The following is a 26,823-nucleotide window of genomic DNA, read 5'->3' as shown; positions in this document are numbered from 1 at the left end:
CACTTCTTTGCTCTAATTTTTAATAAATGCATTTATATTATAAATTAGGTCATCTACTTAAAAAGTTTACTGTGTAACACCAATCAGATTCCTCACTCATTACTTTGTTCTCTGCTGTCTTCCAGGTCATGGAGGACACCACTAATGTCATCACACACTCATCCGCTGCCTCGTCTTCCTCCTCCACATCGGCGGCACTGGGCTCCCACACACGGCAAACCAAAGAGAAGCAATCCTCCCAGGGTTTTCAGCAGAAAACGGCAGATGATTCTCTCATCCAGGTCATAAAGAAGCTCAGCAAGATTGTGGAGAAGCGGCCCCAGCGTCGCTGCGCATCAGGGGGACAGAAAAGAGCACTCCAAGTGGGGGAAAGGGGAGCTGAGCAGGGGGGCGGCTCTATATGTAAGAAAATTAAAAGGAACTATAAGGACGAGGTGGGATTAGAGCGCAGCACAGCTGACAGCAGTCTTCCCTCACCTTTGTCAGGTGATGATAACAACAATGTGACCACCACGGTGGCAGAGGTAGCTGCCAACCCCAACAGCAGCGACCACAAGCGGACGGTGACGTGCTATCAGTGCAGCCTGTGCCCCTATCTCTCCCAAACACTGCCCCTGCTGAAAGAACACCTGAAGCAGCACAACGAGCAGCACAGTGACCTCATCCTCATGTGCTCCGAGTGTCACTTTACCTCCAGAGACCACGAACAGCTGGAGGCGCACGTCAGGATGCACTTTGACAACGGAGACAACCAGAAGAGAAAGTACCTGGTGAGTGAGGCGAAGGAAGAGGTTTTAAAAAAGCAGGATGTGGATCTAACAGGTGACAACTGTAGTGCAGGAACCGAAGTGAAGAAAAGCTCAGTGAGCAGTGCTAAGGAGTTACCACAGAAGAAGAAGTGGTACAGCTATGAGGAGTATGGCCTGTACCGCTGCCTGATCTGCAGCTACGTTTGCAGTCAGCAGCGAATGCTCAAAACCCATGCCTGGAAGCACGCCGGCCTCGTCGACTGCTCCTATCCCATCTTTGAGGATGAAGATGGATGTTCTGCAAAGAGAGAGGTGCAAGCTGCTCCTAACAATGCGTCAGCCAGAGAGGAAATAGTTGTTCTTCAAGATAAAAGCCTGCAAAAGCTCCCCACCGGCTTTAAGCTGCAGCTCTGCATGCCCGTGGACAAACAGGAAGTGCTGAATCTTCAAGGCTCTCATCTCAGTGAAAGTCCAAAAACGGTAGAGGAAGAGTACCCCATCAAAGACCTGACGTCTGAGGAGCCCGTGGTGGAGGTGCAGGTGACCACTGAGGCAGAGACGGAGGTGGAGATAGGCGGTCACCATGAAAGCACCTCTGTGACCGACAGCTTGCTGTCATCGGCTCAGAAGATCATCAACAGAAGCCCCAACAGCGCCGGCCATATCAATGTGATCGTAGAGCGGCTTCCTTCAGCTGAGGACTCAGTCATGGCCTCTAACCCACTTCTTCTCAGCCCAGATGTGGACGGGGATAAGAGCTTACTGGAGAAAAAAGCAGAAGAGCAGGAGCATGTGGAAGGTGTGAAAGATGAGGTGGTCCTCTGCTACAGTCCGGGGAACACTAACGAAAGCCAGCACTTAGGAGCCGATATCAAATCTTCCATCACTAAAAGTAACGAACTTCCACGGGATGAAAACGTCCCCCCAGCTGGTCGCAAGAGGACGCACTCGGAGTCTCTCCGCCTCCACTCGCTGGCTGCCGAGGTCCTCGTGGCTATGCCTATGAGGACGCCCGAGCTGCCCAACTCTGGCGCCAAGGTAGCTCTGAAGACCGTTCCGGCACAGGCGCAGAGCCCGACAGCAGGCCAGAAACCCACAGAGGGGGCTGCAGCCGGACAGAAGGCCTCTGACGTGGGAACGGCAGCAGCTATGCTGAACTGTAATGAGGGCAGAGAGGAAACTCTAGGATCTCTGGGCCTGGGCAAAGGAGACGACGACGGGCCTGCAGCTAATGGCGGGATCAGCCTTTCCCTGCTCACAGTCATTGAAAGACTGAGGGAGCGCTCAGACCAGAACACCTCGGACGAAGACATCTTGAAAGAGCTTCAAGATAACGCACAGTTCCAAAATGGAGCTGGAGTGGTCACGGCGAATGGAGCGGGCAGTTACGTGTGCTCCAGTGTTCCAGGGATGGACGGGTTGGTCGGCTCTCCTGACAGCAGTCTGGTGGATTACATCCCCGGCAGCGATAGGCCGTATCGCTGCCGCCTGTGTCGCTACAGCAGTGGCAACAAGGGCTACATTAAACAGCATCTGCGGGTGCACAGGCAGAGGGAGCCGTATCAGTGTCCCATCTGTGAGCACATCGCCTCAGACAGTAAAGACCTGGAAAACCACATGATCCACCACTGCAAGAGCCGGATGTACCAGTGCAAGCAGTGTCCAGATGCCTTCCACTACAAGGTGAGTGCGGTCCTTTCATTTGAAACATTTTTTAATCTAACCTCCTTCTTTCCAACATCTCACATGTGAGGATTTTCTGATGAGGATTTGTGGAAGAGAACATGCAAATGACCAGGACTCCTCAGTTACAGAAGACATTGTTGTAGTTGTAGGAGTGAATTTATCTTACTTTATTCAGAAGGGATTAGATGTGAACTAAAGCTACCACAAAGAACAGGGTGTAAAAGGGGTATCAAGAGCATCAGTGTTGAACAAATGGAGCACAATAATTACGTATGTGAATGATGAACTACACAGCGCTACAGTTGAATGTGTCACACATACTTGGCATGGTGGGCGATCTTCTCCGTGTGACTGACTGAAAGCATGCATGTGTGATTATGGTATTTTTGTCTTTTGCTTTTGTTCTCGTAGTGAGGCAGTTATAAAGACGTATAAATACAATACATATATGTTTGTATTCAGAGACTCCAAATGATCTTACTATTATGTTTTGTCAGAGTTACTATTTTATGACTCCTTAAAGGGAAATTATGGACAGCAGGGGAACACAGTTACGCAGATAATCATAATTTAACATAGAATAATTGTCTAGTATTGGCTATCACACAATAGCTGTATCATGGCACTGTGATAATCATAGCCAGCATTTATTGATGTTTGGCTTGTCACGTCATCCTCCAACCTTGATATTTTGTTGCCACCAACACAAACAGTTGTGTGTGTACTGGGTGTATTTTATCGAGTCTTCTGGAGGTAAGGCCTGATTTAGACTCAGATAATCTTTGTAGAGCCTACGACGTAACCTTCACCAGTGGCCGCCGTCGTTGCCAGCATTTATGCTTGTGCCGGTGCATCGTGTGTTTATTACCTTGTGGTCGTGTCCCTGTGTTTTATATGCAGTGTCAGCTGGTAGAAACAAATAAGAGGCTGGTACTTCTTCCCTCCTGGGTCCTGGTTCTTTGTCTTGGTCAGTTTTTTTTTGCCGGGACAAACACATTTGTCCTTCTAGTTTTTCCCATTCTTTGTACAATCCCTCATGTCCGTTCCACTTGTTTCATTCATCTCCCTCCAGAAACTTCCTTATGAACTTTCAAGTCCGTATGTTGATGCTGTGATTTTTATCCCTTATATTGAGATAAATATTGTTGTTATTTCACTGGTTTAAAAAAAACCAACTGCAGCTTAAAAGCATCCTGAAATGCACAGGAGGAATTGAGGGTACTGAACATCCAATAGTTAGCAAGAATAGTGTCAGGCTGCTCATATTTAGCTGACATGTTTCTAAGTTTCTGGGTCAGCTGTCTGCTTTATTCAAGACTTGTTGAGTGTTCCTCCTGCTTATAATGCCTCTGGTTTTATCTTCACCCAACACTGGAACATTCACTGAGTTCTCTCTGTTGTCAGCATCTCTTCTTGTCGGTCATCAAACGGTAATAATAGATTAAAGCTTGAGTTGATAAATTAGCAAGGAAAGTTTGCAGCAGTCAGACGTAGGCAAAGGATAAAAGTATTGATTCCACTGGTATCATCGGGCTCCGCTGCCTCTCTGCAGCAGAGATTATTAAGTTCATCATATTATCCAGCAGATCTGGGAGTTACGCTAAGAGTTTCTAATTGGGAGGTGTGAAAGCAGGCCCCCTATTCTCATATCTGTGCCTGAGGTGTGAGGTAAAATGCCTAATAAACACCACAAAGTGCATCATTGGGGAAATCTGCCAGCTGTTTTTAATCCATTCAGTGTATCATAATTATTACTTTATTTAGAAATCTCACAGTATCGCTGTTTCTATTCATTTTTAGAGCCAGTTAAGAAACCATGAAAGAGAGCACCACAGCTTCAGCAGTGACGTGGAAATGCTCACACCAGTCGCTGAGACGGCGGCCGCAATGGAGGAAACGGAGCGGGTCACAGATGAAGGTAAGACGTGGTTTATGTTTTTACGGCACCATTAATTGTTACGATATTTGGCTGACGGCTCGGTGTTGTTCTCAACAAGTTGTAAAGGTCTGTTTACGTTGCCTTCTCTTACAGAAGGTAGTCCACAGAAGATGTTTAAGTGCGACGTGTGCAACTACACCAGCTCTACGTACGTCGGGGTGAGGAACCACCGGCGCATTCATAACTCTGACAAACCTTATCGGTGAGTTGTGAAAGAAAACCTGCGCCATCTGCTCATTTCACCTCCCACTAGCCAAGTCTCACCTTAGGAGAATATCCAAGTTTTAGCAGTTTTTAAATTGCACTTTGTCTACAAAATGAAGTTAATCATTGTGGTAAGAACCAACCTTTTACAGTGGCTTGCAAAAGTATTCGGCCCCCTTGAACTTTTCCACATTTTGTCACATTACAGCCACAAACATGAATCAATTTTATCGGAATTCCACGTGAAAGACCAATACAAAGTGGTGTACACGTGAGAAGTGGAACGAAAATCATACATGATTCCAAACATTTTTTACAAATAAATAACTGAAAAGTGGGGTGTGCGTAATTATTCAGCCCCCTGAGTCAATACTTTGTAGAACCACCTTTTGCTGAAATTACAGCTGCCAGTCTTTTAGGATATGTCTCTACCAGCTTTGCACATCTAGAGACTGAAATCCTTGCCCATTATTCTTTGCAAAACAGCTCCAGCTCAGTCAGATTAGATGGACAGCGTTTGTGAACAGCAGTTTTCAGATCTTGCCACAGATTCTCGATTGGATTTAGATCTGGACTTTGACTGGGCCATTCTAACACATGGATATGTTTTGTGTTAAACCATTCCATTGTTGCCCTGGCTTTATGTTTAGGGTCGTTGTCCTGCTGGAAGGTGAACCTCCGCCCCAGTCTCAAGTCTTTTGCAGACTCCAAGAGGTTTTCTTCCAAGATTGCCCTGTATTTGGCTCCATCCATCTTCCCATCAACTCTGACCAGCTTCTCTGTCCCTGCTGAAGAGAAGCACCCCCAGAGCATGATGCTGCCACCACCATATTTGACAGTGGGGATGGTGTGTTCAGAGTGATGTGCAGTGTTAGTTTTCCGCCACACATAGCGTTTTGCATTTTGGCCAAAAAGTTCCATTTTGGTCTCATCTGACCAGAGCACCTTCTTCCACATGTTTGCTGTGTCCCCCACGTGGCTTGTGGCAAACTGCAAATGGAACTTCTTATGGTTTTCTGTTAACAATGGCTTTCTTCTTGCCACTCTTCCATAAAGGCCAACTTTGTGCAGTGCATGACTAATAGATGTCCTATGGACAGATTCCCCCACCTGAGCTGTAGATCTCTGCAGCTCGTCCAGAGTCACCATGGGCCTCTTGGCTGCATTTCTGATCAGCGCTCTCCTTGTTCGGCGTGTGAGTTTAGGTGGATGGCCTTGTCTTGGTAGGTTTACAGTTGTGCCATACTTCTTCCATTTCTGAATGATCGCTTGAACAGTGCTCCGTGGGATGTTCAAGGCTTGGGAAATCTTTTTGTAGCCTAAGCCTGCTTTAAATTTCTCAATAACTTTATCCCTGACCTGTCTGGTGTCTAAATCCAATCGAGAATCTGTGGCAAGATCTGAAAACTGCTGTTCACAAATCTGACTGAGCTGGAGCTGTTTTGCAAAGAAGAATGGGCAAAAATTTCAGTCGCTAGATGTGCAAAGCTAGTAGAGACATACCCTAAAAGACTGGCAGCTGGAATTGCAGCAAAAGGTGGTTCTACAAAGTATTGACTCAGGGGGCTGAATAATTACGCACACCCCACTTTTCAGTTATTTATTTGTAAAAAATGTTTGGAATCATGTATGATTTTCGTTCCACTTCTCACGTGTACACCACTTTGTATTGGTCTTTTACGTGGACTTCCAATAAAATTGATTCATGTTTGTGGCTGTAATGTGACAAAATGTGGAAAAGTTCAAGGGGGCCGAATACTTTTGCAAGCCACTGTATGTAACGTTAGTAACAGCAAAATTAGTGGCCTTGTGTTAACTGCTAATCTAACACCCGCGTATGTTTTCTTGTGAGATATTTGTTGCTGGCAAAGATGTGCTCCCCCAAACGCATGCACGCCCGTCGTCCAGTGTCGAAGCAGCACATACATGTGACGCTTCCCTTACATTTAAGAGTCCTGAGTGTAACTCCTTGCACCCCTGTCACAGGTGTGGTGCACTAAATTTGACGCCACATCCTGTGTCATGCACCACAGTCTTTGTGGTGCTTCGGCCGGTCGTGCATTTTACTTTCTTTGTCGCCTGATTGCCAAGATTTGAGTTTTTTTGTTTGTTTGTTTTTAAAGAAAGATACAAAAAATGCCCCGTCTCTTGCCCCCATGACACCTGAGGTATGCTCCAGGGAGGGAGGGATGGATACAAATGAATAAATGGGATATGCGTATAGATGAATAAATGCATATTCTGTTAGTTTAGTTATCATTGATGAGGACTTGGATTGCTGAGGGTTATTTTAAAGGACCTAAAAGGTCTTTTGCACAGTCACTAACAACAGCGAGCTAGGAGCAGCTTCATTATGATGCACTCTGTGCAGTACTTAATGTTACTGGGAACATTTAAAAAGATTATTTTCATAGAATTTCACCTTTTTTAGTAAATGTTAAACTAAATGGATAGTTTAGAAGAAAAAAATGTGTGACTGGCTCTTGTAAGGGTGAAACGGTACTCTGTACATATTTCACTCGAACAATACAGTTTGTCAGCATGACTAATAATCGTGGCCGTTCAGACAGCACGGCTGCCAGCATTAATGCTGAAGTCTTATGTGTATGAAGATTGTAGATTTGAAGAGTTTTCTCAGCAAATCACTACAGATTCTCCAATTTCCCCAGAAATCTTACATTTCTATGGAAATTGGACCCGCTGGGTGTGAAAAAACAAATCAGAACGTCAGCCACGTCGTCGGCAGTGAATTTGAAACAGACAGTCTTGGGAAATATCTGCGAATGATTGATGATAACAACAAATCGTTACTAAAGGGTAAGACGGTGAATCAACAGCTGCAAACGGCCCGCAGAGCTGAATGATCGCTTTTCTGTTATCTGTTTGAGGTTTCCTGCAGTGTGACACATTGTTTAAGTGGTAAAACACATAGTTGCCTTTTTTTCCCCTTTGGTTTTTGACAGTGATCTGTCTGTGAGTGTATTTAATGATTTTTGTGTGTGTGTGTGGAGAGCTAGAGAAGGATCAGAGCAGCTTCTTCAGAATGACCTTGAAATTGATCATTTTTAGTTTTACAAAATAATGATTGTAAAGGTTCCTGTTCATGTTAGCCTGCGCAAGCTGAACTTTGAGCGAGCTGTTGCACAACCCCAAGTCTAACAGCAGAACATGTATGAGAATGAGTGATAGCGAGTGAGAAAAAGATAATAAATAAGTTATAAAGCAATATGGAACAATACCACACCCTTTCCAAACCTCATAAAGTTCCAACAGCGGCTGTGGTCCTGCCTCTGTTTCATACGTGTCCTGTTTGAAATTCAGGCTCCAGTAAGATCTTTTTTCATTCTCACTTAGTGCACAAATAAAGACGGTCATTGAAAATATGTGACACGCATGAAAAGCCAGCAAAGATGCCGATCGAGAATCCCGGCTGCGCAGAACGTCATCCAAGCAAAAACAAACAGACCTTCCAATATCTCCACTGCTTATCTGAATGTGTCTGTCTGCAAATGTCTTTCAAAGCTTTCAGAATCATAGTTTAACAGTTTCTGATGCATAGAGTGCAAACAAAATAACATAACATAACAGCATAACATTTTTGCTCCCAATTCTCATCTGGCAAACCTCTTAGCTTCCCAGGGGTGTGACCCATTCCCAGTGAAATGCAGCCCCTTAGTGATGCCTGGGATGTCTTCAGCCTGTGGCGGTAACGCTGGGTGAATTGTGATTGATGGTTTCTTGTAAACCTAGAGGAGTTTTTATTAGATGTTTAATCATTTATGAGCGCAGTGAAGTGAGTATCCATTTGAAACATTACTAAGCTACAATAATTCAAAGAACGCGCACAGTTTGACATTTTCAGCTTAAAAATTAATAGAAAATAAGCAAAGTTGGATACATTTATTGGTTTCCTGTTTCAGACTTGAGCCTTGCTTCATTGCGTTTGTGCAGATGAATACGTATAAGATTATTAAGATAAGCATGATATACACAAAAATCTCAAGTCAGCACGATTAAAAAAAATTATATGGAGAAATTATTAAAATAAAAATTGTTAAAATAAGTAGCAAGTGCTAAAATGTTTAAGAAGTTGAAGACATTTCCATCTGTCAGTGGAAGCTGAAGGTTTTTCTGGATTTTTGGAGCAACGGCACGATCTTCTTTATTAACCTCCACTGACCTCATGGGACAGAAACAGGTGGTCTGAAGACATTAAAGTCAAGCAGTACATGAGGGCAGAGAAATTGAGAACACATAAGTCTGTGGATCTTAAAATAATTTTTGGATTTAACAGGAAGCTAGCACCAGTGTAATGCTTTCTGTTGTTCTCACAGTTCAGCGCCAGATGATAAGTGTTTATAGAGATTAATGTAGTGATGGAAAAAAGAGTGAAAACAGCAAAACCTCACAAACTGTGAAAGCCGATCAAATCTGAATGCTGTCGTCTTAGCTGAAGATGCATCCCTCTACCAGAGAACAGCAAACAGTTTATCAGAGTGTTTGATTTTCACAGTCAGATTCTGCTCTTCTCCAGGAGAATTAAAGCAGTAAATTATCAAATTATCTTATAAAAGTGCCCATATTTCATACATTATTTTAAAAAAAAATGTCTAAAACATGTTTTATGCCTGTTTTATACTTTAGTGGTGGTAGCGCGAAGGCTGCCTGCAGGCAGTCACGGACGACACGTGTAGCTGCTGAGTGTTTGTTGTCGGGTGGGGACGGTGTCAGAAACATGTGGTACGACCGGTCGGTGGGCCACTCTTGCTTGTCCTGCTGTTAGTCTGAAAGTCCTAACATACAAAGAGCTTAGAAGTGATGAAAAGTATCCACATGGTGTGTTTTTGATCACACGCAGACCCCAGAGGGTGGTTTTTACACGCTACGTCCACACTAGCCGGGATAGATCTGAAAACGCTCCGCGTCCACACTAGCGTTTTCAGTCGTTTTCACAGAGTTGTGCGTCCACATTGAAACGGCCGAAAACACTTACGTTCAAATGTGTCATCGTTTTTGAAAAGGCTCCAGGTTCGCTGTCCACACTGCTCCATGAAAGCACCGTTTGCCAATGTATGCGTTTTCCTTGAGCCAAAACGCCGTCTCAGTGTGGACGGGAGGCCAAAACGGAGAGAAAACGATGCGTTTTCAAATGAAAACGCATTAGTGTGGACGTAGCCTTAATGTCTTTTTCCCCTCAGGGTCAAATATTTCGTCTCTGAGTAAAGCAAAACACATTTTCTGTGTTTCACGTAGAAGGTGTCCACATCATGCTAGTGTAAGGAGCTTGGACAGAAAGTTTGGTGAAGACATTCACCTCTCATCCAAGTAGCTTCTTCAGTTCTAAAATCAGGTATTTAAGAATAGAATAGAAGAATAGAATAATCCTTTAATTGTCCCACAAGGGGAAATTTGGTTGTATACCCTAGTGGAGGGTTGTCCCTTAAGAGGATCATTGACCTACTATTAATCATGAGCCTCACATGGTGTGAAAAAAGGCATGGGTCAATACCATCAGAGGTTTTGGGTGGAACTACTGTGAGACCTTGCCTCACCCTATCATGTGACTTATTGTAGTAACCAGAAGCAAGATGTGAGTGGGCGTTGAGGTGCCTTGGAAGGTTTCTAAAAGCTACATTGTTGACTCTAGGCGTCATAAGCCACGCCCTCTGTTCAGTGAGGATCCTTCGTAGTGGTGTGAAACTGAAAACCTCTTTTACATCTTGGCTTATGTGATGAGGTTTAAATACCTGGACTTCTTTACCATTTGGTTTTAGAACTGAAAACCGAAAAACCAGCTGTTTTCTGATATGGCATTGTCATAAGAGATAAAGTTGATCTTCATAATGAATATTAATATTAAAGTTCCTAAAACCACCTAAGAACTTTTGCAGATATCATCGATTAATTGTGTGTGTGTGTGTGTGTGTGTGTGTGTGTGTGTGTGTGTGTGTGTGTGTGTGTGTGTGTGTGTGTGTGTTTGTAGGGGGTGTGTTGGGTTAAAATTGACCCCCCGTGTTGAGACAGCAGGTTCGGTGGGGAACAAATGCCGCGGCTTTTTCATTGAAACTGTTCACGTTCTGCTCTTCATGCTTTGAAAGTTTTCCATTTCTTCGTGTTTGCCGTCATGCTGTGTTTGTTTATTTGAATGTACAGAATAATGCTGGTTGCAGGAATGCTATATGACCTTTAGCAAGACGCTGATACATCAGGAAGTAGACTGAAAGCGCTCCAGTTTCTCAGGTTTATTGCATGTCTCATTTGATGCAAGTTGCATAAAATTGGCGTTTCCTGCATGTCAGAAATAAAACTATGCATGAGTGTATAGTGAAGGGTTTGTTGGTGTCCACTTTAAGTGAAAAGAGGACTTTTAGAGCTCACTGTGACTTCTGCATGGCGACAGAGCATTGCCTTTTTTTTAGTTTTGAGTTCCCCTTTGAGGCACACTGAGCTATTTAAATTCTATTTGCTAATTCTCATTCATGTCCTATTACTTTAAGAGATACTTGAGCTCTGCATGTCATTTTAAATTGGTCCTTTAGAGGGCAGTAATCACCTAGAAATGCTCCCAGCAGCACAGCGATCTCAGTGTGGGCACAGGCACACTCTGTCACACAGTGCCCTCACTTTGTCTCTGTCCCACTCTCTGTGTTAGCACAGATTTAACTCAAACCACAAACTTTAGGTTGGTTTCTTAACAGAGCGCTGACGTTTGTGCTCTAAAGTCAGAATTATATTCGCCTGATTTCTTTTCGCTCTTGTAAAGGTCAGGCAGCTTCCAATTTAGTTTAGAGTCAGTGTGATCAAAAATCCTGTGAGGTACTTGTGTGAGAATGCCGAGTCGGGTATTGCTGGCTCATGCAGGTGTGAATATTGAAGGAAGCACATGTAAACCGGTGGAAACAGGAGATTTTTTAATATTTTGGCAGTGAAGAAAATGAGTGGCTGGATGAAGCAGGTCCCTGCATGCTTGTTATGCCCTTATTCTCGTGCTTTCATGAGGACAGATCAAATTACACCTAAAATTAAAATGAACCTGCAGTGACTAGTCAATCGACAGAAATCAATTTGGACTTCTTTTTTCAATGTTTCCAGCTTCTCAAATGTCAGGCTTCCACTTTTCTCTTTCAGATGTGCTATAGAAAACTGTACCCTGACTTTTTCACTTTTTTATGACATTTGATAACCAAAGCAAATCCTCGATTAAACAAGAAGCCAATGGGTGGATTAATCCATAATGAGAATATTGTTAATTAAAGGCCTAAATTAAATGTCAACACGTAAAGGTCAACCCTTTACTTTTACACTTAAACTGGCAAAACTCACATTTCTGCCTGCTCACATGCACATATTGCTCGTTTAAAGTGTCTAATATCAGAAAGAAACTTCTACATCTGAACGTGTGTCATGTCAGAGCAGTACAGTGTGGGCTGCCACGTTTTCTGTGGCTTTGGCTCTGTGCTCCAGCACACTGGAGGTTGAAGTGCTGACTTTCAGCTTCGAGTGCAGCGCAGAAGGATAATGACAGGGCTACAGTTCTGTGCTGTTCAACACCCAAGCTGGAAGTAAACATCCTCCAATAAAAGCTGAAAGTCAGCACATCAGTCACACAGAAGACTGTCACTGTAAAAATATGCACAGGCTGCGATGTTTTTACAAGTAATCAAACACTGTGCTGTGTGCACGGCCGCTGTGCGCTCTGATGTATGCAGTGTTTCACCAAAAGTATCGTACACTGGTTTAAATTTGCTCCTTTGTTTTTGGGTATGATTACATCACCGTTAAAGCAGACTCAGTCTGCCTAGTTTTATTTTCTGCTGCATACAGTCATGTGAAAAACTAAGTAAATCTTTACTCCCTCCATAGGAATTGTAAAGGCAAGTAGCAGCCAGGTGCTGCTAATCAGATGTGCTTGGTTAATCATCAGCACCTCCTATAAAAGCAGATGTTTCACCAGTTTGCTGGTCTGAAGCACTCTGATGCGTGTTAATACATAGCTGCACTCTTTGCAGGAGTGGACGTCCCAGCAAATGAACCCAAGGTCAGAGAAGCTGCAGAAAACCTTAGAGCTCCATCCCAGACTCTACAAGCCTCAGTTGGCATGTCGAATTTTCAGGTTCATTGCAGCACAGTAGGAATAAGTGGAGCAAGTATGGCTTGTTTAGAAGGGTTCCCAGGAGAAAGCCTCTTTTCTCTAAACATGGCAGCACGCCTTGGGTTTGCAGACACGACTCATGCAAACTTCCAGTAACAGTTTTCGGAGGAGATGATTTGGGCTTGTTTTGCATCCCCTGGACCTGAGCATCTTCCAGTCACTGAGTTAAACATGAACTCCTCAGTGTACCAAAGTATACGCTACGTGACAAACGGGTAAAACTTGGCCGAAATAGTGATGCAACAGGACAACGATCCCAAATTCACCAGCAAATCTATAACAGAATGACTGGAAAACATAAGAATTACAGTGGCCCAGTCAAATTTCAGACACAACCTCATTAAAATGCTGTGGCAGGACCTCAGGAGAGCTGTGGATAAACAAATGCCTGCAGACCTTTAATTAATTGAAGCAATGTTGTTTTGAAAAAGTGTGAGGAAACGTTCCTCCACAGTGATGTGAGAACTGTTACAGCCATACTTCAGTTATTCCTGCTTCCACAGCCTTCTGAATCAAAGGGTGCACATAGTTTTTTCACATGACTTAATAGAGTCCAGTGAAACCCTTCTTTATTCACATGACAATACACGGTATTCATATTAAACATGGTCAACGTTTCAAATAATGTGGTCAGTATGAAGGAAATGTTACATTTGAGCCACGCAGGCCAAAAGCTCAGACTTTTTAAACTCTCAGGTTCTGGCAGTTTTGTCTTTTCTAATCCTTGACTTGATTGAAAGTCGGCACCCCTTATCTGTTCATCTCATCCCCCAGAAGCATTTTGGGGTATCAAATCAAGAGAAAGTTGCGTTAGGGTAGTGCAAAGGGAGATAAACATCTACCTGAACAAAGGCCTAGTAAAAACATAAAAAGGAATTAATTTGAACTTTAAATTCTGAGAAAATACTTTCATGGAGTCCAAGAATAAAACTATGAATCTACAAATGAGCACAATGGGTCCCCTTTAACTCACCTGCTGTTCTCTGCCCGTGCAGGCCATCAGCTGTTAGAGGAAATCCGCGCAATTAGGAGTTGGAATACATGAGGGCTGCTCGATTATGGCAAAAATGATAATCACGATTATTTTCACTGAAATTGAGATCTCGATTATTTGACGATATTTATTTAACAATAACAATGTATTGAATAATGGCTTTAAAGATGTCAAAAATAATATAAAATAGTGTGCAAATACTGATAACAGTGCAAATGTTTGCAATATAAAAAATAAATGAAAAATGTAAACATCTATGTTTAGTGAACTTCAAAATACTGCATAATACTGGTTGTTCACTGTGTTAATTGAGCAGTGGTCTTTGGCGAGGAAAAACGTTACCGCGTTTGTTATCTCCTTGTGTCTCTGGGAGCTGGTGGGATATTTAGTCGCGTTGTACAGGGTAACGTGAATGAAGTCTGTGAGGATGAAGCAGGTGTTGTCAAGAGTTTTTTCTCTATGCTCCTTCATTGTTTGATCGTATGTCACTTTGTGAGCGGTCTTCAAATGATTGAATAAATTTGTAGTGTTGCTCTGTGGTGCAGCTACGACACCGTAGCAAAGTTTCCACACTATGTCTACTTGATCCACGTCTGACTCCGCGAACCCAAAATGTTTCCACACCACTTAAGTCGTTTTACCTCTCTTTTCAACCAACGGCATTCTTTCTTCAGCAGCCATTATCCTCTCCTCACCAAATAACTTCTGCTTAGCTTTCCTAGCTTTCCGAGCTTCCCTCGGGTCCTCTTAATTGTTGTGACGCGTGTTCGAAACGCAGAGAGGTGCGCTCGATTTGCCACACGGAGCAGCGCGAGAGGAGGAGCTAATAATCGGCTCAGTCATTTTTAATGATCGTTGAAAGCCCAGATCGTAATCACGATTAAAATTCGATTAATTGAGCAGCCCTAGAATACATAATTGGAATTGAGTATGAGGTCTGAACGTTATACAGTAACACTACTCTGACAGTAATACCATCGCTGCTATCATCTGATGCCATAACATCTGGACTGCATTACAGAAGGACTTGAAGGGAAACAGCAGAGTGCAAAGATGGCCCATTATCATGCCTGAAACTCTTATTAGTATTCATTTGTCAAACCGTTCAACACGAGTATGAAAACATAGTGCCCAGTACATACTGTAGTTTATTAGGATCCCTGTTAGATCTGTTGTAGAGCCCTGCTGGTCGTTCTGGAGTCTGCCCATAATATTACCATAACTGTGCTGGTGGTAATAAACAGCTGGAAATGTAATGTACTTATCTTATCTGTTTATGGGGAAGAAATGGTTTGATTGAAAACCTTCTGATATTCTGCTGTAAGCTTATAATCATTTATTAGGTTCCTAAATCTCTTATTTCTAGCAGCGTTAGCAGCCAATAAGCACTTTTCTGTTCTCATTTCTCATGTAACTAGCTGCACAAATCATTACCCAGCAATATAACTACCCTTTTATATGCTAGGTGACCCGCATACTGTCAACACCTGGGTGTTAGCAACCATAGCGTAGCTTAACCTAGTTTAGCATAAAGTCAGAAGACAGGGGAACCAATTTTCTACATTCTGACCTAATGTGTCAAAACCTGCCTCTCAGCATCTGTAAAGTTAAATAATTCATTAAAAAAAGATGTTTAAATAAGTTTGGTAGGAAAATGAAACAAAAATACTCTCAAAGCTGCTTTAATTTGAATTTACAGTTACCCTGTTGCTTTCTCAAAAGCTCCAAACTGGGAAGCGATACCTTTCTACAAGTTTAAGTTTCTCGGGGCAAGGCCACATTCATTTCCATCTAGCACACAATAAACCAAAGCTCCATAAATAATTTATGATAAACTCACAGTTTGTTCTCTCCTTGAATTACAGTTGCTGGAATATTAATATGTGCAATTAATCCAGCCCACATGTTGCTGTTGTTGTAGTTACAGGAGAAACCAGTTTGTAACTTGAGCCAAATTAACCTAAAAATGAATCCAAACATTTCCACTGTGGTGAAATCGATTTTGGTGTGTGTGTGTGTGTGTGTGTGTGTGTGTGTGTGTGTGTGTGTGTGTGTGTGTGTGTGTGTGTGTGTGTGTGTGTGTGTGTGTGTGTGTGAGAGAGAGTGTGAGAGAGACTTTAATGCTGTGCGGCTGATGGCAGCGAGTCGAGTGTATCCTCTTCCTGCAATCCTTGTACAGTGCCGTATCTGCCTCTAAGCTACTAGAAGAGCCAGTTTCATCGCTCAGCCACAGTGTAAGAAAGTAGAAAACACTGATTTATTTCTTTTGTTAAAGTAGGAATGTCCTGCCTGCTTTGCTCCAAGTCCTTTATCTCAACACACTGACATCAAAATGCTGCTTCTGTAACTGCATTTCCCAGTTAAATAAGCTGCTCTGTCTTCGCCGTCTTCTCTCATATCTCTCTTTTTTCTTTTTTCTTTCTAAATGCCCCCGGCAGGTGCTGCAGCTGCGATTTTGCCACCACCAACATGAACAGTTTAAAGAGCCACATGAGGAGGCACCCTCAGGAGCACCAGGCCGTGCAGCTGCTGGAGCAGTACAGGTGAGAAACTTCAAACACGCTCCCACCGCAGGGAGCGATGATAACAATGACCGCTGGACTTCTGAGGTGAGAATGAAGAGCTGTGTGTGTCCAGAAGAAGCTGCGGGCTGTTTTACGAACACGTGTTCTAATCGAATTCCCTCCAAACTCCACAGTCTGTAGTTTCAACCAGTGTCGAGGCAAAATTCACAGAGACAAAGACGGCAGTCTGTAGATGGGTGAAAACAGTGCTGTCAATAAAACAGAAACAAAACCATTAAAGTGTACTAGATGTCTTATTTTAATTAAGCTAAAATTATAAACACATAAGCCAAGTTGGCTGGAATGATCTCAGTCGGACACAAATTCATAATCATCGCACACAAAACTAGCAGGACTTGCATATCCTTCAGGGGTCGACCTGAAATCCAGAAGAGGCAACAAAACAAACCAAACTCGTAAAAAAACAACAATTCCCAAAGGCTGCGGCTCACTTGCAGCTCATTAGCAGTTACCCCTGCAAACTTTTTCATTTCTCTCAGAGTCGATGAGACACCTGTTGTGCTTTTGTTTTTTTTAATGAAAGTCGGTCTTTCACACTTTTCCTTACCAGGAGGCAAAATGCCTCAAAGCTCTGGGTTACAATCAGCCAGCTGCATAAATTCTGTTTTCTTTATTCGGTTGTTAGCGATCACTCTCCAGCCCGAAAATCCAGTCTGTGGTCAGGAGGACTGATGCTCCTTATCACCAGTCGTTGTCCAGCTCATCTTATGGGTCTGCCCAGAGTTTCACTGGTGAAATCGTCTTAAATTTAGTTTGGATCAGTTTAAAATGTGTCATCACCCACGTTCAGCCCTTTCAGCCTTTATTTTTTTAAATATGTTAGTAGGATGAGATTAATCAGTTCACTCCAGCAGGAAACCCTAAAGAAGCCCGCTGGTATAGAAAATCAAGTTGAATGTTTTATTTCCTTTGCACATTAATAAACACATTCAGACTTTTACACTAGTGTTGATTTTGAATCAGCATTGTGTTTACTTGGAAACATATGACCTTAGATTTTCTTTAAAGTGTTATTTGAAAGGTCTGTAGGTTACCTGTGTGGGTCAGAACCTGTTTGTGACCACGTGCGTGCACTCTCAGTCCGGAGATTTAAGAAGTGGGCTTCTGATTGCAAGTTTAGTGGATGGCGGGTAGAGAAAGTGAATGGCAGTCAACACTCGACTCTCCTTAAAATGTTAAATCCTCAACCCCGAGCGAGACTCTGATTGCTGATTTCCACTTCACTGAGCACTTGTCCTCAGTACCTGCGAGGCTTCAACGCTCGTTTCCATACATTCAAAATGGCACAGACGCTGCCTTCTTTCTCTTTAGCGCAGCACTTTCATAACGAGGAGGGACTTGAGGGAGACGGACTGCTTTAAAAGTAAAGTAGCAGAGGATGAGATATCTTGACTTTTCGGGTGACTTTCACACCTTTTGTTTGGTCTGAAGCGAGGCGTCGCAGCGAGTCTTGGAGAACGCTAGACATAACATGCTGCGACTGCTGGTGCTCGTTACTTACAGTGTCCTTTTTGCAAATACTCAATTAAAACTAACAAGACGTAGTCTGAATTTTCAGTTTCCGATTTATAATAATAATAAAATGTGTATTTGTATAGCAGGGTAACAGAGTGCTTCCCAGAAACACAGAATAAAAGAACAAACTGGGAGAAATTACCAAAGAAATTTACATATTTGTTATAAATGACTCAAGTGCAGCATCGAAATAAGATAATAATGTGATTCCACACTTAAAATTAGTATTAAAATAAAAAATCTATACTAAAAATGACCAAAAACGGAGGATATGAGTCTTTAGCAGTGATTTAAAAAGAAGACACTGGATGTCCTCGGGCAGGTCATTCCACACCGAGGAGCCCAAACACAAAGCCCTCGATCACCTTTTGTCTCCAGGTGGGAGGCAGAAACCGTTAACGGGTTTCTGTCGAGTATCTCAGGGTTTCACGGATTATCACACTTGAGCAAATCTCTCGTGACGCTGCACAGATTTAAATGCTGGCTCACTGTCGAGAGCAGAGGGCCAATCACAGGGAGCCACGCCCAACGTGGAGGGAGGATGGAGAGAGATCTGCCACAGATGTAACCGAGCATTAACAAATAAAATGTCCCAGGTTTGTACAAGCAGCAAAAGTGATGCATTATTAGATTTTGCGGTAGCAGGAGCCTGTTTACATTATGAATGGAACTGGGCACACACAACCTGTTGTAGTCCACCTGTGTGCACCTTCCTCCACTCTTATACCTGTGAATCTATGGTCCTCCCTCTTCGTTCCCCACAGCCTTTTCTGTCCTGTTTGCAAAAACCGCTCCATCTCTGCATCTGCATTTCTACACAGCACCTCCTCATTACCTCTGTTTCCTTCCTACATGTCGAGTGAAGTCTGCTCCAGTCACCACTCTCTCCACTCGGGGGACACGCTTAGTCTAGGGTTGCACCTTCAAAAACAAACCAAAATGACGTCTCTGAAAATGATCATGACTTCATACGCTACTCTGCATTTAGACATTATTATTAATCACTGCCCCAGTGTGTCTTTGTCTTGTCTTCCTCTCCTCACCCCCAACCGGTCGCAGCAGATGGCTGCCCCTCCCTGAGCCTGGTGCTGCCGGAGGTTTCTTCCTTCCCACTGTCACCGAGCGCTTGCTCATGCGGTGGGTCGCCTTGTTCGGGTTTTCTCTGTTTTACTGTAGAGTCTCTACCTTACAGTATAAAGCACTTTGAGGCGACTGCTGGTGTGATTTGGTCGCTATACAAATAAAAGAAAGTCTGGCTCCTTGAAAACAAAGTATAAAGAAACCACGAGTGACTCAAGACTTGAAACTAAAGTCTGTGATTTTTACGGCACCACAGAAAAAGCAAGGACTGTCACATTTACAGAGTTGTGAGGTAGACTTGGTTTGACGGTACCTTTTCTGGTGACCTGTGTGTGTGCACGTGCGTGCACGCGTGTATGTGTGTGTGTCACATAACTGTAACTCCATTTCCATTTAAAATTCCTTTTCACCTGTAGAAGGTGGATCTGGTTCCAGTCGTTGGCTCCGTGCTGTCAGTTTTCTCAGCAGCAGAAAGGAAGCAAAGCAAACAAATGAACACGGCAGAGTTTGATTGACTTTGCCTGTCAGAGGCAGCTGTTTGACGGCTGTTGGTTCAGTCTTTGTGGGATGCTGACGGGCTGGATTAATTGGCTATAGATTTTCCCCGATCCTTTTGTGGAGATTGTTATTTTATTTAGTTTTAAATTTCTCATTACTCTTTGAGGCCTCGAGGCGTCAAGCGTGATGCAAAGCAACACAAAAGCACAACGCTGTGAAATGGAGCAGAAGAGAGAATTTTTAAATGCACCATCAAAACCATCTGTCAGCTCCAAAAAGATTGTGGGCTTTTTTTTCTTGGTGGTGTCAAAAAGCATCTGCTGCTTCCAGAATAAACTGGCCCTCATCGCGTCTTCAAGACGACGATGGAGCCGAAGTGTACATTTTCTAAAGTGAGTCAGTAACTGGGAGAAAGAAACAGGCCATTATCACACACTAATCTACTGCGATGTGATTTCATTTTAACGACATCGTGGCTTGTTTTATAAATAACATGTTCTGAGCGTGTTCAGTCAGCTGTTCGGGGGGAGGGGGTGCATGATGTCTTTATCCTTAATGATATTTGCAAGTGAAAGCGTTTGAATAGATCTCAAACTCCATAATTCTTTTAATTTTGACAAATGAGTCCAGCAGCGTGCTGCAAATCCGATTTCCTCTCTCCCCTCTTTGTCTCTGTCTCTCAAGCTCGGTGTCCCCCGTGGAGTGTTCAGTCAGGATGATTCCTCTTGATAGAAAGTAGGAGAAGGATTAGTAAAACCTCAGTACACACATTAAATCATCTTCAGCTTGAGCCCCTCTCACTCCTTTGCTCATATTCCCTCCATTATTTATTTATTTTTTTGGCTCCTCTTATTTTTTCCTCCTCCTCTCTTTCAGGTGCTCTCTGTGCGGCTATGTGTGCAGTCACCCACCATCGCTCAAATCCCACATGTGGAAGCACGCCGGAGACCAGAACTACAACTACGAGCAGGTTAACAAAGCCATTAACGAGGCAATCTCCCAGAGCAGCCGGTAAGCACATAAACTGCAGTTTAGGGGTCTCGGTCCTTCAGCCTTCTTTCAAGTTTTATCTCAGTGTTTGTAAATGTCAACAGTAAATCAACTGGCAGTGCTCTTCATGTCCTGGGATTATACAGGTTATAATGGTTTTAAAGGTAGTCTAATGGAGTGGTCATGTAAACGAAGAAAATCATTTATTTAGTGTTTCTGGTTTGTTTCTGAAGCCTCTTTCAGCAGGTCGCTGTCACAAGTTTTTCTGTGAACATTTGGCTGTGTATGCTTTCTGTTGACTTGTCTGCAGAAAAACTCATAATAGTAATAATAATAATATATCTTGCTTATATTTCTGTTTTTGTTAAGAATCTATGACTTTCTGCTACTTGTCTTCATTATTTGTAATTTCATGTTATAAGGATGTAGTGTGCAGGGTTTCGTGCAAAACATGCTGAATATGCAGCTCTGGCAATGCATGCACATGCAAGCACTGCACTGGGGGAAACTTTTCCTGAACTTTTTATGCAGTCCTTACTGCTTCCATAGGAATTAAGAGGGTGAGTGGTGCTGCTGATCAGATATACCTGATGAATACAAATGAGGTGATCTGGAGAATTCAGGCGTGTTAACACAATGCCACAGTCTTGCTAGGATTGGACGTCCCACCTCAGACTCTGCAGGCCTCAGTTAGCGTGTTAAAGGTTAAAGTTCATGACAGTACAATAATAAAAGCACTGAGCAAGTTTGTTTGCTGGATTGTTTACAGTATTATGAGCCATTTTAATGTAATTATTTTTAATTTGTAAATATTGTATACCTCTGAGTCCCATTTAAAATTTGCTTTGCATCCACAAAGGTGCTCAGTGACTGATGATGATTGGTGGAAAATTGGCAAAAAGCCTTTTAACTTGGAAATTATGAGTCTTACAAGTGTGCTGTGTATTGTCAACATATAGAAAGTACCATATAAAGATTTAGCATATCAAGTCACATTTGACCTCTGACCTCTACACATGTTCTACACCCACAATATTAAACAACTGTGTTAGTCTGCACTTTGCACTTATTTTTACTTTTTACTACGAGGACGGCCGGTACAGCGACCTGACTGTCCTCCCAGTGGGGGGAAGAAAAGAAACCCTGTAAAATGTCTGAGGGTGACACCAGTAACCGAGAGTGAGGCTTCTTATATTTCTTCTCATGATTTTACCCTCTGCTTCTTTCAGAGCTCCTCAGAAGTTATCTGCGGTGGTAGAGTCTGTGGCAGAGCGCCCGGCAGTGTCCCCACACTCAAAGGACAAAGCAAAGAGCACAGCGGATCCACCGCTAACACCCACATCAGCAACTAAAGCTGCTCTGTCAGCTGACAGCCCAGTGGGCTTCTCCACACCTCCCACAGATCCTTCAAAGTGGTCCCCCGAGTCCGCAAGCCCCCAGGGGAAGGACCCTGCGCAGCTTCAGTCTCAGTCCCAGAGCCATCCACGCACGGGCCAGCTCCCCCCGCCAGGCCCCGGCATGGAGTACTGTGTGCTCTTGTTCTGCTGCTGCATCTGCGGCTTCGAGTCCACCAGCAAAGAGCGACTGATGGAGCACATGAAGGAGCACGAGGGAGACATCATCAGCATCATCCTGAACAAAGAGCAGCAGCAGTCAGAAGCACAACCAAGCCTCCAAACAGCAGAGTGACACATGCACTTTCCCCCCTCCCCATCCTGACTTTGACCCCCACCCTGTGCTTTCACAAGCTTTTCATGAGGTTTCTGTCCGTCAGCGAGGCGGCGGAGGAAACATTTTAAATCTACTGCATCACAGTAGTCCAGTCATTTCAGTGACGGTACTCTGATTGGTTCGGTTGTTGCATCAAAAGGTTACGTTTGTAAGGCTGCGATGACTCGTGTCCACACATTTCAGAACAAACGATGAAATGTTTTATTGACGATGTTCTTTCGAAAGGAATGTTTAAAAAACGATTGACAGTGCTATAAGCCGTTAATATTTGTGTCAAATAATTACACACTAAATGACGCAAAATGTGTCTGTAGGGAAGCGATTTTGCTTTCAAGGGAGGAGCCCGAGCTCTCGACTCAAGTCCGTTTTTTTCACTCTACAGGGACGTGTTCATACCTCACAAAACCACGCGATCCCTCAACCAGAAAAGATTTCCATATTTTCAAGTCTAATCCATATATTTTTGATTCTAAGGCAGCTCTTTTATTGCTACTGTATTTAATGTATTTAATCTGACAGAGTTGAAGCTCTAGCCAAGTAGTGGAGGTGCAGACTCACCGATGCCTAAAAAGGCATTTACCACAGCTTAAAAAAACCTTTCAATATTTATCTGTTTATTTTAATGCATGTTAAGTTCCGTTATGCCAATTTAAACGACTATCTTTGTTATATTTTCTTTCTTCTTTTTGTGGCTCTTATTGTAGTTTTACTGTTTGTTAAGTAGCTTCTTTAGCAGAGACCCTGATAGTTCTCAAAGGTGGAGCGTAAGTTGACTGGAGCAAAGCAGGAACTGGCCTTTGGATCGTTTTCAGTTGGTGTAAAAGCATGTCGACAAAAGGAATAACAAAAAGGGAAGCTGGGATTGGCGGGGCTCGTGTTGTAATACAACGATGTTTGAAAGCCGGTTTATGTCATATCGAATGCGACACAATTATCACTCGATTGTGATTGTGGTGCTAGGTTCACTTTAAGACTTATCATTGAAGGTATTTTTATAGCTCATGCTGTTTATGATGTATATAATAACATTTTTATAAGGATATTTCCACTTTTTGTCAGTGTTTTTAAAAATATAAACTTTCTAGTATCAGCTTGAAGCGCGGCTGCTGTCCCAGCTTGAACATGCCTGAAATGAGAAGACGTGGATGTGAAAATAAAGTTTTTAAGTCAACGTGTTTTGGGGGTGTTTCTGGCGAAGTCCCATGTCCTCTCACTGGCAGGAGGGCAGGCACTGCAGACCTCAGCCCAGCTCTTTCAAATGATGAATGGCTGGCAGCAATAGTATTCACTGACATCTTTTGAGCATAAAAAATTGAAACCTGGTATTTTAAATGTTGCTCAAAGTGTGCAAGAAACATCTGGAGGAGATGATATTTACCTGGGTGTCACTCAATGACCCTCGCTGTCCATTCAGGAGGTTCAAGTTCAAGTGAGGAGCAATCATCCCGTGCCATCCTAGTAGTCGTTCCAAGCCTAACGCACGACCGCGCCGGTCACGCCACTCAGCAAATTTGGCTCCCTGTTCCTCCTCTTTCTAAAAACGATTCACTCTGGAGAAAATCCACTGCACAGATGCAAGTAGAAAGAAACTCGCACAAGGAGTTCACTTTGGTGGGCCTTGGAGTTCAGTCGAGGGGACAGATCCTGAGTGGTGAGTGAGGTTGGAGTGTTAAGATTGCAAGTGAAGATTTGACCTTTAAGCCTGCGTGATAAAGGATATAAGCAGCATGCAGATTGGTGTTTTCTAGTCTGATTGGTAGTGACTGCAGTGATTTTGGTTCATTTATTTGACACCCAGCATTTCACAGCTTAATTGTCTTGCGTTGCTCACCTCAGAGCCTTGAAGGATAACATCCCCATTTCTGCTGGAGTCGTCCAAAAACACATCAAGATTACAGGAAAATAAAAGTTAACAGAAAATTAAGAGCGATTAAGAAGATGAGGCTTACTAACCGGGAGCTCGGTGACAAAATCTCCTGTTAATTCATCAGTATGTCTCCTTATTTCTTGCATGCACACAGACTGAGGAAATTAAGATAAAATGGCATATCCATAACTCACTTCCTCTCACCCCCCACCTCACCTTACAGAACAGCTTGAAATTCTGTCGGCATGCGTGTGCAGCGCAGAGGATGAAAGAAAATTAAATCTCTATCTCAAAGACCTGTTACCTCGCCTGGAATTCTCATTATCATAGGAGATAATTATTGTCTGACTTTTAATTTACATTTTTACGTGGCAGGATTAAAAATGATGGGCAATTCAAAAAGGAAAAGTGGGATTTTACTCCTGTCTCGTGTCTTTAAAGGACCGGACCAACCGCATGCTCTCAGCAGCCTGTTTTTAGTTAAGTAAAAGGCTCATTCCAGGTGCTTTTCTTACATTTTCCATGCACCTCTTACAGTTTACTCTGCAGAAAAATTAGGTAGGACTTGGGTCCATTGATTCTTCCATCCATTTTCTACTACTTATCTGGGTCTGGGGCGGTAGGGCAGCAATCTAAGAATAGTTGCCCGAATCATGTGGTTCCTCAATCCATCTCAAAGAGAGGATCCAGACACTCTTTGGAGGAAGCAGCGTGTATGCATGAACTTATTCATTTGGTTATTACTCACAGCTTTGCCTTTAGGTGAGAGGAGACTTCTTAGCCTTTATGCTTGGCTCTCTCTTCACTATAGCGGTATGGCATCATGGTGCATCTGTCAATCTCCTGCTCAAGTCTGCCCCAATGTGTGAGCAAGATAATTGAACCCTATTGCTGCCCAGCCTCACACTTTTTCCAGCTTGGCTCCAAGGCCCTATCCCGCTCTGCACTTTGTATGAAATCCCATTGTGAGCTGTGAAAAGTAAAAAGCAAAGACAGAAAACAATATTACTGTACAAGCTGTTAGTGCTTCCTATTGGTCGGACAGATTGATCAGGAAGTGAAAACAGACGTGAAAAGCAGCAGTGTGAACATCAGGCCTGACTCGGTTTAACTGCTCAGCTTTGCAGTGTAACTGATGATCATCGATACTTTGGGTTCAGAATTTCACCGTCACATCCCATAAAAAAAAACAATATCCATGCAGCCATGTGCCAACTATTACTAGCTTCCCTATTCTACCAGCAGCACAAATATGCTAGCTGCTACTGCTAACACATACCGCTATGAAAAAAAGTGCAATTTTTAAAAATGCATCAAAAGCTAATTTCGTTTGCCAATATTAATCAAGGAACATGCAGATAGTGCAGTGCACTATTTGACCTGGCAGATCAGCTGACCTCGGTAGCAGCCAATACCAGATCTCAGGTGTAGTGTGCACATTTAAGTTGCTTTAGCCTGCCCAAAATCTCTCCATCTGCAAGCAGCTTTGCAACCCACCTCACTTTCATTTTCTCCTTTTCACGCTGTGTCTGGCTTAACCCTGGAGAACCCATGGGGTCAAATTTGACCCCATGGGTTCCCTAGAAAACCAATGAGGTCGGCTCTGACCCCATGGGTTCTCCAGGGTTCAGCCTCTTGCCTGTTGTCACTGACGCCTGCTCTGTTCTGTGGTGGGGTCCGCCTAATAAACCACTAAATACAAATTAGTCCAGATGGAAAACCTCATCTTCTTTTGATGATAGAGGTCTTGATTTTAATCATTGGCCTGTTAGCAAGTTTTCTTTTTATCTGTCTTCAGAGTGAACAACAGCATAACTAGACACACCACAGACACTAGACAGCTCTGTGGTGTCAGCTAGACAGTTTTGTAACAGAGCTGCAAAGTTGCATATGATGACATTTTTGAAGTTTTTTTGTTTTTTGTTTTACTCCAACATTACCTTTATTAAATCTGTCTGAAAGCTGCAAAGCTAACAGCTGAGAAATGTATCTGAGGTCACTCCCTGTGGGTGGTAATGCATGTAGGTCATGTGGGACTTTGTCAGGCAGTCGTCGATCCCATTTGGTGTCACAAATTGCAAAAGTGTGTCAGCACAGGCAGCAGACACTGCAAGTTTAAAAGCAAGCGAGTGGTTATCCCTGACGGAGAATATCTCGCCCTCACTACAGTTACATTTCCACCACAGATGCAGAAGCATTCGTCTGCGTGTGCCACGTTCACATTTCAAAAGCAGAGACTCTTCTTTGTTTTATTTTTCTGTGTCTCTTGGTTTAAGGCGTCCCAACATCCTGATCTCGCTCCCAAAACTTTAGTTGAATATTAAACTTTTCTTGTAATTAATCCATCTTTGATTTGGGTTCATAATAAGTGAGTTAATTCAAATGTTCGGACTTTAAACCTTTCACCACCAGGTGGCATCATTTTACCAGTGGGTGGACACAGAGATGTTTTTAGGTGTTTACTGCTCTTTTTTTTTGTTTTATAGATTTCTTTTCTTTCTATCACCGTTTCCTCAAGAGGCTTTTCCTTTTCCCTGCCTGCCCGTGTAAATAGGAACATTTTCTTGTTGTTAAAATAGGTTAACTTGACTCACTATGCCATCTTGTGGTACATATCAGTATTGCAGAAAAACACAGCCTAGCCCTATGGCTTAATTTTGACTTGTGTGATGTTCCTGTGCAGCCAATGACAAAGCCGATGCAAATGGCCAATTCTGCGAGCATTTAAACCTGTGCTGGTGTGTTTCAGTTGCTCTGCTGCAAAAATCTAGTTGCCTGTAGAGTTTCAAGTAGAGCCGCTCTCTTCCACTCAGAAAAAATAGCAGCAGAAGAA

At 43.1% G+C, this 26,823-nt stretch overlaps 1 protein-coding gene across 1 annotated transcript in view; it reads left to right on the top strand.

Annotated features, from left to right (window-relative positions):
* Window positions 1-25,524, top strand: part of znf507 (zinc finger protein 507) — a 28,930-nt gene extending 3,406 nt beyond the window's left edge. The window contains exons 2-7 of the mRNA XM_063480354.1: window positions 126-2,432; window positions 4,236-4,353; window positions 4,468-4,576; window positions 16,163-16,267; window positions 20,279-20,413; window positions 21,622-25,524. Of these exons, the coding sequence (XP_063336424.1) occupies window positions 129-2,432; window positions 4,236-4,353; window positions 4,468-4,576; window positions 16,163-16,267; window positions 20,279-20,413; window positions 21,622-22,081 (3,231 nt within the window). The 5' untranslated portion in view covers window positions 126-128 and the 3' untranslated portion in view covers window positions 22,082-25,524. The remainder of the gene's footprint in view (window positions 1-125; window positions 2,433-4,235; window positions 4,354-4,467; window positions 4,577-16,162; window positions 16,268-20,278; window positions 20,414-21,621) is intronic.
* Window positions 25,525-26,823: the final 1,299 nt, after the last annotated feature.

This window comes from Pelmatolapia mariae, linkage group LG1, assembly GCF_036321145.2.
Source record: "Pelmatolapia mariae isolate MD_Pm_ZW linkage group LG1, Pm_UMD_F_2, whole genome shotgun sequence".
In the NCBI taxonomy this organism is placed as follows: Eukaryota; Metazoa; Chordata; class Actinopteri; order Cichliformes; family Cichlidae; genus Pelmatolapia; species Pelmatolapia mariae.
The sequence above is the reverse complement of the archived record's forward strand: the minus strand, read 5'-3'. Positions and strand labels throughout refer to the sequence as shown.